The 12,576-nt window shown below is 42.9% G+C and overlaps 1 protein-coding gene across 1 annotated transcript in view; it reads left to right on the forward strand.

Moving 5' to 3' along the window:
* Positions 1 to 12,336, forward strand: part of PPP1R1B (protein phosphatase 1 regulatory inhibitor subunit 1B) — a 350,422-nt gene extending 338,086 nt beyond the window's left edge. Inside the window, exon 6 of the mRNA XM_082272381.1 lies at positions 12,126 to 12,336. Within this exon, the coding sequence (XP_082128507.1) occupies positions 12,126 to 12,142 (17 nt within the window). The 3' untranslated portion in view covers positions 12,143 to 12,336. The remainder of the gene's footprint in view (positions 1 to 12,125) is intronic.
* The last annotated feature ends 240 nt before the right edge of the window (positions 12,337 to 12,576 follow it).

A 12,576-nucleotide genomic window follows, 5' to 3' on the forward strand; every position in this document is an offset into this window, starting at 1 on the left:
GTGAGTGCCCGATGGACATCGGGTCCGCCGGGCACGCGCGCGGGGGGGTCCGTGACCGAGCGGGAGCGCGCAACCGGCGGCGCGCGCTCGCTCCCAAAACCCTTACAGGGGCTGACTGCCGACGTAAATAGTCGTGCGGCAGTCGGCAAGTGGTTAAGGCACAACAAAAATTCATATAAATGTGGATTTCAATTTCAGTTACGTTTTCTTTATAAGTAAAGAAAAAGCATAGAGAATCTCGCTTCTTTTTTGAAAAGATTGAGTCTACCTAAAATTGATCCGCCTCTGTCTTCACCAGCATTATGCCATCTATACAGTTAGAGTGACTGCTAAAGACCCTAAACTTACATATGGTAGCTTGGATCCCCGGAATGTAAAAAGAATACATGGATAGTGGATAGCAATTTATCTCTCCTTAACTGATTTAAATATTTTTCTCATTAAAAACCTACTTCTGGACAATCAGGTTTTTAACACTAAAGACCTTTGTAAAGGTTAGGGTACTTATATTAAAAATTCACAACTTACTGAAGGTATGAATGCTTTTCTTATCCACAGGATAAACATGAAGAGAAAAAAAAACAACATGGCCATCCACACTTTTTCAAGAACAATACTCCATTGTCTATTCAATACCTACATTATAGACCCTAACTTGAAGACTTTTAGTTATGCCTTGTAGGTTTATTTGACTGTTTTTATGTAAAATAGAAATCTTCTTGAATAAATAAATAATATGTGATTGTGCTGCCCTAATAAAAATTAGATTTTTTTCTACATACTTAAAATCCATTTCTTGGAGTACATCACAGGACACGGAGCAGGCTATAGACATTACTATCTGGATTATACGCCTAACGCCACCTATAGGTGAATGGACACTGGCATACCAAAAAACAGGAAGTCTCCCTATATAACCCCTCCCATACAGGCAGTACCTTAGTTTGTAGCAAGCAATGAACTCCCAAAAAGAGGGGAGGGACCTCTGTGTCCCCTGTAACGTTAGAAAACCCTACCTCGTTAGAATACCATACCCTCGTCACTTCCTGTTTACATAGATCATTGAACAGCTGAGCAGCATAGCAGTGTGCATGCCTACAGCTCCGGAAGGTAGGAAATTCTGATGGGGTAGTGTTATGTAACGTTAGACCGCATCAGCTGTTGCCGCGGTAACATTAAAACAGCTCTGCTGCAACATGAAATCATCTCCGCTCCTAACCCTGTCAGTTCCCTGACCTTGGCTACAAAATGTAAAAGCGGCGGGTGTATGAAAATATAAATCACGGAGATCTCGGCTCCGTGATTTATATTTTCATAGAGCCTCCGCCACTTTTACATTTAGTAGCCGAGTTCAGGGAAGTGACAGGGGTAGGAGCGCAGATGATTTCATGTTGCAGCCGAGATGTTTTCATGTAACCGCGGCAACAGCTGATGCGGTGTTCCGTGAAAAAACCCTACCCCGTAAGAATTCCCTACCCTCCGGAGCTTAGAGCATGCGCACAGCTAGGCTGCTCAGCTGTTTAATGACGTAGGTGCACGGGAAGTGACGAGGGTAGGGAATTCTCACGGGTAGGGTTTTTTCACGGAACATCCCCTGATGTACTCCAATACATGGATTTTACAGGTAAGTATGTAGAAAAAAATCCAATTTTCTGCATCATACATCAGGGGACACAGAGCAGGCTAAAAGCATTACTATCTAGGATGTACTGGAGCAATCAATTCGAGCAATCCATTTGAGGGGTGGGAGACACATCACAATGAAAAACCACCATTAGCTTATACAGCAGCCTGTAACACACTATAGCCAAATGCCGAATCTTCTGCTGCTCTAACATCTACATTAAAAAAATTTTGTGAACGTAGGTACTGACAACCAGGTGGCGGCCTTACAAAGCTGAGCCACAGATGCCTCATGGCAAAATTCCCAGGAGGTCCCTATATCCCTGGTGGAATGAGCTCTTACCCTGAAGGGAGGATATTTTCCCTTCAAGCCATAGGCCTGAATGAGCAATTGGTGAATGCAATGGGACATAGATGCATTGGAAGCTGCTTGACCCTTCCTGGGCCCTTCTGGCAAAACAAAAAAAGAATCTGAACCTCTGACCCCTGGAGATCTTTTCAGATAGATTCTGACTGCCCATACCACATCCAAGGAATGCAGTCATTTCTCTTTCGTGGAACGAGGATGAGAGAGAAAAGAGGGCAGAACAATGTCCTGATTTAACCACTTTAAGACCGGAAGGATTTGGCCCCCTTAATGACCAGGCCACTTTTTTCAACTTGGCACTACGTGACTTTAACTGACAATTGCGCAGTCATGCGACGCTGTACCCAAACAAAATTTACGTCCTTCTTTTCCCACAAATAGAGCTTATATTTTTCACATTCTGCTATATAGCATATCCAAAAAAAAAAAAATTTAAAAATCTAAATTTTTTAACATTTAGGCCAATTTGTTTTCTGCTACATATAATTTTGTTAAAAAAAATCGCAATAAGCGTATTTTGATTGGTTTGTGCAAAAGTAATTGTGTCTACTAACTACGGGAAAGATTTATGTCCTTTTTATTGTTATTTTTTTTTTTTTACTAGTAATGGCGGCGATCTGCGTTTTTTTGCAGGACTGCAACATTGCGACGGACAGATTGGACCCCTGACTGACATTTTGACACTTTTGGGGGGACCAGTGACATTACTACAATAATCAGTGCTAAAAATATGCACTGATACTGTAATAATGACACTGGCAGGGAAGGGGTTAACATTGTGGGTGATCAAGGGGTTAAATGTGAGCCTAGGGGAGTGATTCTAACTGTGGGGGGGCATGGCTTGTGAAATGGCCACAGAGACCTGTGTTCCTATATAGAAGGATCACAGGGGCCATATGATCATTCCAGGGAGAAGAACAGTCAGCCGTCCCTCTCTCTCAGCGGGGAACAATTGCGGGTGTCAGGCGGCAATTGGAGCCGCCTGCCCACTGCATCAGCTTCCCCGCCGAAGAGCGCGGGCGGGAGCGCGCCACCGGCAGCCCATGCTCGCCCCCTAGCCTCCTGCTCGCGACCGACGCACAGTTACGTCGGTTTGCGCAGGAGCGGCTGCCTGCCGCAGTACATCTGCAGGGGGCAGTCGTAAAGAGGTTAAACAAAAAACAGAAACAACCTTCGGCAAAAAGGACGGAAGAGGATGCAACGCCACCTTATAGTGGTGAAAGATTAAAGCTAAACTCCAAATTTCTTTTCACTAGAACTGAATGGAATGATCAGTCCCAGCATAGATCATACCTCTGTACCATGTTGCTCTGTTGTCTGCAGATCTCCTGCTATTCTGGATTTTAGTTGAGGCTTTGTACCATGTGACAGCTGAATGAAAAAAAAAAACAATTGCCGGCAACCAGCAAAAAAAAAAAAATGACGTTGTGTACTTCCCCGGGTCTGGTATGAATTTGGAGGGGACACCGCCACGCCAAAATGTAAAAAAAAAAATGGAGTGGGGTCCCTCCCAAAATCCATACCAGACCCTTATCTAGCATGCAGCCCGGCAGGTCAGGAAAAGGAGGGGATGAGAGAGCACCCCTTTCCTCTCCTGAACCATACCAGGCCACATGCCCTCAACATGGGGGCTCTGCCCCCCCTACCCCAAAGCACCTTTTCCCCATGTTGATAGGGACAAGGGCCTCTTCCCGACAGCCCTGGCAGGTGGTTGTCAGGCTCTGCGGGCAACGGGGCTTATTGGAATCTGGAAGCCCTCTTTACCAAGGGGGCCCTCAGATTCCACCCCCCCATGTGAATGAGTATCGGGTACATTGTACCCGTACCCATGTGAATGAGTATCGGGTACATTGTACCCGTACCCATGTGAATGAGTATCGGGTACATTGTACCCGTACCCATTCACCAAAAAAGTAGTGTGACAAAAGACAATAGACAGTTTTTGACAAGTCCTTTATTAAAACGGTCTTCTTCCTCCATCTTCCTTTTCTTCCCCTGCTTCTTTCTCTGGTCTTCTTTTTCTTTCTCTGGTCTTCTACTTCTTTCTCCAGTCTTTTTCTTTCTCAGGTCGTCTTCTACTTCGGCCGCTGTTGCCGCTGTTGCCGCTGACCCGCTGAAAATAAAAAAAAGAGCCTTCTTCATTGCTGTGCACATCGATGTCACATATTTCATATATAACTATGGGGCATGGTCATCGGATTATGGACCCTGCCCCCTTGGGACGTCACAGACCCATCATGCCCCAGGCGGTGACGTTCACAAGGGAGTATGTGAGTGATGTCATCCACAGCGCTCGAGAAGGTTTGTTTTTTTATTTATCGGCTGTGGGAGGTGACTTCTGAAAAGCTTTTCATCTTCTATAGAATTGGGCAAACTTGCTCGTAGTGGCTTACAACCCTACAACAGAAATTTGAACCACCTGATTTTGTCAGCTAAGTAGCTTGAGACGTCTCTCTATGTTTTGCACTGATTCTTGTTGTTGGTAGGGTTACAATCTACATTATTTGAGACACCTGTGTCTTCAGTGTGGCCGTTTCCAAATTGAGGTCTGTTGCATTTACTTGTTTTACTCCAACTAACAGTTCCTATTCTTCGCACAACCTGGCAGCATTGGCTGGGTCCATCTTAATGACTTGGCTTGCACTTCCTGATGCAGTCAGATGAGCCATCACATGTAGCACTACTCCATCATGAATCGCTAGATTTGTTTGGGTCCTCCTGCCCTGCCCAATGATGACCTACCCTTTACCTTGACTTGACAATCACCAGTAATTATTAATGGCATATGCAATCAGAAGGCAACTGTGTGGTATTCAAATGACTACACAGCAGAATGGTCTAACTATGAGTCTCAGGAGTTGATTTACTAAAGGCAAATAGACTGTGCGCTCTGCAAAGTGCAGTTGCTCCAGAGCTTAGTAAATTAGTTAAAGCTTTATTTTTCAAAGATTATCCAATCATATGTGAGGAAAATAAAAAAAAAAAAAAACAGCATTTTTGCTTGCACATGATTGGATGATGGAAGTCAGCAGAGTTTCTTTACAATTTTCACTTCCCTGGTGATCCTCGTCTTGTAGTTCTGCTCTATATTTTGCTGCCACTGCAAATCTTTGCAGTCAGTCTCTCGACTGCTTTTGGTCGTGGGCTCTTGGCACACTTAACGCAGGCCCCGCACACAGCAGATTTTTCTCTGGTCAAAGTGGCCCTCTAGTACACTGCTTGGGTTCTCAATCATCTCAGCCAAAGTACTGGAAGGAGAGTATTCCCCCCATGCCCAGATTCTTCTGCAGCTTTTTCCTATACCTCCTACAGCTCTATACAGCACAGAGCCTTTCACCTTAGGCTATCTGCTTCTCCCCCAGTACTCAGCCCTTTTCGCTGGTGTTCCCTGTTACTCCACCTGGTACATCCTATATGAATCTTTCCTTGGTTTCTTTTTTTCTTAATGGACATGCAGGAACAACATGGTGGGCTGCAAGAGGTGTCCTGTAGATAAATGATCTGTGGTCTCCTATTTCACTAGCTTTACAATGAAATTCCAGGTTATACTGTGTCAGACTTTGTCATCCTCCTTGTTCCATTTCTTCTTTGTCCAAGTGGGCACACATTTTCTAATAAACCTGTTCTCCGGCTACACATCGGCAGCCAGTCAAAGTTTAAGTTGTTACACATAATAAGCAAGAGTGATTTTTTATTCTTAACTAGAATTCCACTTTAACGCTTACATACAGAATATATGCGTTTATGTGCTGACAGCATGCTCACTGTGCACTCCCAGCTGAAAGACCAAGCTGTCAAAGGCAGTACCCAGTCTGGACTACGGATCAGTAGCAGTTGGGACCAGCTATCGATCATGTGATTACCCCAAGGTCTTTAGAACTATTTAAAGGGGTGTTGGGGTGGGCAGGAAGGGATTATGGATATTTTGACAATTATTAACCTGTATTTTAAAAGAGTTGTTTCAGTTCTTAAAGTATATATATATATATATATATATATATATATATATATATATATATATATATATATATATATATATATATGGTTTTTTTTTTTTTTTTATTGCCTGTGGTGCAGTGGAAGGACCCTTCTTTGCCCATCCCCCCACCGCACCCGGGGCAGAAGGAGTCAAGGCACACTCAGGTTCAATCAACAAGTACTGGGTAAGGGGCTTTCTCAATGAGAGACCCCCCCCCCCAAGGCATGGGAGGAAAGAACCAACAAGAGCAACACATCCTCCAAAAGGCCCAAAGACCCACATCCTACAATGAGTGAAGAAAAACACACATACAAGTGCAAGTGACACACATGTGGAGAAATATAAAGTAAAAAAAAAAAAAACTGCAAGTGCATGTCCTTTGTGTACTGGTCTGATTCTGGTTGTTATGGGTTACTGAGCTTAAACCCAGCACTTTTTGCATTGTTAAGTGGGTGTTTATGGCTAATGGCAACCATGAAGAGACTGAATTGTAGGGGGTGGTTGTAAATGGGTGAAAAAGTAGGTACCAAACTGGTGATATGTGATTATCAAGTTTAGATTTGTAATTCAAACACAAATGCAGATAAAGTTAGCAGACCTTTGTACTATGTAAATAGAACAAGAATGGAGCATACTGCAGAATTGTCTGTGTGTTCATAGATTTAGCAGACAGTGCAACAATTTTAAATAAGGGCATTGCACAAGCTTGTAACCTTTAGCACAGTCACGGAAACAAAGAGACTATGACTCTGTCATTATAGGACAGGATCTGGTATAGTCATTATCGGTAAAATACAATACAGAAAATTACTATAATTATTTTAGAAAATTCATGCTTTACAGGAAAAATCTGAATTAAAACCGTCTCTTATTATTTCTGTAGTTATCCAGCATTTCGTAGACAAGCTTTGCTCCTTTGGCTCTTTAGCAATACAAAATTACAAATCTCACAATACTTTGTAAGCTTTTCAGTAAGGATAATCTAGTCAGAAGAATCATCAGTTCAACATTTATTGATTCTCTGCATTAATATATATATAATATAATACTTGTTTAGCCACTTGGCGCCCACGCTATAGCTGAAAGACGGCTACAGTGGGGGCCTAAAATGCCGGGAGGGCATACATGGACCTCCTCCCATTCTCACGCTGCCCACACGCCCCCTGGGGTACGCGGGCGGTGCACTCTGTGATCGTCGAGTCCTTGGGACTTGGCTGATCCCAGATTGGGGTAAAGGGCCAATAACAGTGAGCCCTTTACCATGTGATCAGCTGTCAGCCAATGACAGCTGATTACCGAAGTAAACAGAAGCTGGTTACCGGCTTTTTTTTTTCCCTCACGCTGTTAACCAGCTTCTGTTTGAGGGACATTGGTCCCCTTAGTACCCACCAGTGCTGCTAATCAGTGCCTTCCAGTATTGCTTATCAATGACACGTATCATTAGTGCCACCTCTCAGTGCACATCAGTCCTGCCTATCAGTGCCACCTATCAGTACCACATCTTCGTGCTGCCTATCAGTGCCCATCAGTGCCACCCATCAGTGCGGCCTAATCAGTGCCCACCAGTGCCAACTCATCAGTGCCCCCTATCAGTTCCCATCACTGCCACCTTATCGATGCCCATCAGTGCAGCCTATCAGTGCCCATCAGTGATGGAGAAAAATCACCTGTTTGCAAAATTCTATAACAAAATATGAAAAAGTTTTTTGTTTTGTTTTTTTCAAAATGTTTGGTCTTTTTTTTTTTTTTTGCTTATTTATCAAAAAATAAAAAAAAAACATTGGTGATTAAATAACACCAAAAGAAATCTCTATTTGTGTTAAAAAAAAAAAAAAAAATTAAATGTCATATGGGTACAGTTATGCATGACTGTGCAACTGTCATTCTAAAAGTGAGAGTGCTGAAAGCTGAAAATTGTCCCTGGTCCCTGGTCGGAAGTGCCCAGTAAGCAAGTGGTTAGTCTAGGGGGGTTCTAATAGAAAGAAATATTTACATATTCCACTGTTTTTCTCCCCATCAGTTACATCAATACTAACCAGTTCCCTGAAGCCATTCCTCTTTTCCAGTTATGTTGCCTCATTGACATCATCACATACAATACATACAATACAATAGCAAAGGTTATTGCTGGGGTATGTTAACATTAACATACATTGTACCAATAACCTACAATGCAGGTTATTGCTGGGGTATGTTATACCAGGAACGGAGATATAGTTACTCGGTTAATTAGGTTGAAAAAAAAACTCTAGTTCAACCAATTAAAAAAAAAAAAAAATCATACAATCCCATACACATAATCCTATACCCACAGTTTATCCAGAGGAAGGCGAAAAACCCCAGCAAAGCATGATCTAATTTGCTACAGCAAGGGAAAAAAATCCTTCCTGATCCCCGAGAGGCAATCAGATTTTCACTGGAACAACCTTACCTATAAATGTTAGTACCCAGTTATATTATGTACATTTGGAAAGAATCCAGGCCGTTTTTTAAAGCAATCTACTGAGCTGGCCAGAACCACCTCTGGAGGGAGTCTATGCCACATTTTCACAGCTCTTACTGTGAAGAAACCTTTCAGATTTTGGAGATGAAATCTCTTTTCTTCTGGACCTAAAGAGTGCCCCCTTGTCCTCTATGATGACCTTAAAGTGAATAACTCAACACCAAGTTCACTATATGGACCTCTTATGTATTTGTACATGTTGATCATATCCCCCCCTTAATCTCCTCTTTTCAAGAGAGAATAAATTCAGTTCCTCTAATCTTTCCTCATAGCTGAGCTCCTCCATCAGTTTGATGGCCCTTCTCTACACTTTCTCCAGTTCCCCGATATCCTTTTTGAGAACTGGTGCCCAAAACTGAACTGCATATTCCAGATGAGGTCTTACAAATGATTTGTACAGGAGAAACATGATATATTTCTTTCTGGAGTCTATACCTCTCCTAATACAAGAAAAAACTTTGCTCGCTTTGGAAACTTCAGCTTGGCATTGCATGCTAGTATTAAGCTTATGATCTACCAAAACCCCCAGATCGTTCACCACTATGGATTCCCCAAGTTGTACTCCGCCTAGTATGCATGATGCATGCATATTCTTAGCCCCCAAGTGCATACTTTAACATTTATCAAGATTAAACCTCATTTGCCACATAGTTGCCCAAAGAACAGTGCATTGAGGTCGGCTTGTAAGAGACACCCTGTAAGGATCTTATTCCACTACATAGGATTCAGGTTCCTAGAGAACTGGGCTGACTTCTCAGTTGGTTACCAGCTCTTTAGTCAGGATGGGCTGCACCCAAATGGGGAGGATGCAGCTCCACAAAGTTGAAGGGGCTTTTAAACTAGATCATGGAGGGGAAGGGTCCAGAGGAAGTGATAGCTGGCAGTGGGCAACAGACATAGGGTAATAGTGGAGTCAGTAGAGATAATATAGCAGTAATATCTAATCCCGGGGTAAATGAGTGGAGAAATCAAAAATAAAAACTGAAAAAAAACCTAAGGGGAAAATAATATGCACTCATACAACACTGAGAGGCATATAAACAAATGCCTAGCTAACAAAATGGATGAACAAGAGCTGCTAATACATGAGGAGAACTTAGACTTTGTGGGAATAACAGAAACTTGGTTTGACAGCTCACATGACTGGCTGGCAAATATCCAGGGGTAGCCCTTGCATCAGAAGCACAGGGAGGGTAGAAGAGGGGGAGGGGGTGTGTCTATATATCACAAATGATTTAAAGGCGTTAGAGAGGAGTGACATTGTGAATGGAGCAAAGGGTGAGGTGGAATCCATGTGGATAGAACTTCAAAGAGAAGAAGTATGGGGGAAATTAATAGCGGGGGTATGTTACAGGCCCCCAAACCTCAAGAAGGAGGAGGAGTTGGACCTCCTATCATCATTATTGGGGACTTAAATTATCCTGATGACACAGAGAAAGCAACTGTACTAAATGCATTCTTCTCCTTAGTTTTTACACAGGAAAAGAGGGGTATACTGACCACACAAGTATTGTTAGTAGCACAACACAGCATGTTCTCTCGTGGCTAACAGAGGCCGAAGTCAAGAAAAGACTAGATAAGCTTAACACAAGTAAATCACCAGGACCAGATGGCTTACACCCGAGAATCCTCAAAGAACTTAGTCAGGTTATAGCCAGACCGCTGTTCCTAATCTTTGTGGACAGCATACCACTTGATTGGAGAAAAGCCAATGTGGTACCGATATTCAAAAAAGGGCAGAGACCTATTCCTGGAAACTACAGGCCAGTCAGCCTAACATCAATAGTAGGTAAATTATTGGAGGGGATGAAAAGGGACAATATTCATGAATTTTCAGAAGAAAACAGTATCGTTAGTAGTAATCAGTATGAGTTTATAAAGGGTCCTTCCTGCCAAACCAATCTGTTAACATTCCATGAGGAGGTGAGCTGCCACCTAGATAGATGGAGGCCTGTGGATGTGCCCTACCCTAATCCAGTGGTACAATTCCAGTCTTTAACGAGTCCCTAAAAATGAGAAACAATGTCTTTGAAATGACAGAGCTCATTTATTTTAAGACCTGTGGGTGGATGCCATCTGATCCAGGTGCTTTACCCAACTTTATTCTGTCTAAATATTTTGGGACCATATCACTTTTTAGCCACTGTAGATCATTTGGGGCTGTGTCAATACCATCCCTATTATGGACTTGAGCTCCCCCATGCTCCTTTGTATATACAGAGCTGAAGAAAGTATTTAATACATTTGCCTTCTCTTTGTCCCCATTAACCCACTTTAGATTATTTTGTAAAGAGCCTACATGCTCAGACCTGACCTTTTTACTATTAATATATTAATAGGGGACACTTACTGGGCAGTATGAAGAGAGTGGCCTGCACTCTGCCCTCCTTCACCATGATCCTGCTTATTCCTTCTCCGAGGACGCTCCTCTCCTGGACCACAGTGCTCACCACAGCTCCAACCGGCTCCTGGTGGAGGGAGAAGCAGCAGTCAGAGAGTTCCGCACTTCCTTCATCACCAACATCCTCAGACCATTCCGTTGCCTCGTCGCTTCTGCTCCAGTAAAGGTGCCGCCCTCCAGTGCAGAGCTCCGGCTCAGGTTCAGCTCTCCTCCACTCAATGCTTAATACCGACCCAGGGAAATGAACGGCTGCCCACCAGCTTAGATTAGAGAGTCACTTCCCGCCAAGGGATTAGACCGCTCAGCTCCAGACAAAGAGGATCATTATGCAGCTAGCACTCCGGTGGGCTCCTTTCCTGCACCTTGGAGCTCCCCCAACAATGGTGGAAAGCCAGGGCCTGGTAGTTCTGTCACTGCCCCAGACACCTGGCATCTTCCTCTGTCCCTTCTTCCTCCCCCACTGCCGCCCCTTTCCTCAGCTCACAAGGATCATTCATGACGGAGAGTGAGTGCTGACTCGTGGCTGCTCCCCTAGGTGCCAATGCGCCCTAGGCGGCTGCCTAGTTTGCCTAGTGGAAGCACCGGCCTTGAGTAATGTACATATCCAATGGTGTTGCATACATCAGAGTCCATAATTTGAAGAAACTATTCCATGAATTCCATGTAAGGTTCACAAAACACCCTCAGTGCCCGCCACCTTCCAAATTATGCGCTCACCTCCATTTTTGACCTTCCATGCCATCCTTCCAAAAACCTCTGGTAGGTAGATGGATCCCTATGTAGTATATCCACTTTGTCCTATGGCAATCCCAAATGGTGCTAAATCGTTAAAAAAATACTTTAATAAAAAGCATAAAAAAAGGGACAACTCACATTTTTCAGTAAACTGGTTCTGGTGCACATTCAGGGTGTGCAGCCCCCTTAAGTATCACTTGGATGTTGTAATGGCAACCAACAAACAAAGAAACAAAGTACAGTCTTTCTGTTTGTGTGGGCTGGTGTCGCTAGGCTCTTTTCGACACGTTTCATCACTCATCACGTGACGTGGGAGTAAGTAAAGCAAAAGCAACATGAAAAATTATCCATATGCATATTTGCTTGACTAAAATAAACAAAATGTATGTTAATGTTCTCAACATAATATAATTATCTATAATATATATATATACAGTGTATATATATATATATATATATATATATATAGCACTCTACATACTCTGTGAAATAAATGCATTGTGTTTCTCTTTTACAGATGCAGTGTGTAAATAGCAACTTTGGAGTCGGTTCCATGTCCACATGGTACAGATGTGATACTCTGCCTTACCTCTCTACAGCCTAAAAACCAATCTGCTGACATATATCATTAGCATGACTCCATCCTTCTTCTCAAAGCAAGCCATTCATCTCATTATCTCAGCGTGCCTCATCCAATTGGGAGAAGCACACCATCTTGTATTTTTAAATTAAATAGTCTGCTTTTGCCAATTAATAAATTCTTTAGAATAATAACATGTGTGCTTCTGATGTTAATATGTCTACATGAGATGTTATATGACTAATGGATATACCTAAAGTTTAGGTTTAGGTAAGTTCTCTGATTGGAAGAGGTAGAGAAGCAGGGCTGTGATGTAAAGATCTGCACCTCATTCAATCAGAGAATGTCTTGTATTTACTGAAGATAATACTGCAAACTGCATGGCTGC

Source organism: Pelophylax lessonae, assembly GCF_965119305.1.
Source record: "Pelophylax lessonae genome assembly, chromosome: 11".
In the NCBI taxonomy this organism is placed as follows: Eukaryota; Metazoa; Chordata; class Amphibia; order Anura; family Ranidae; genus Pelophylax; species Pelophylax lessonae.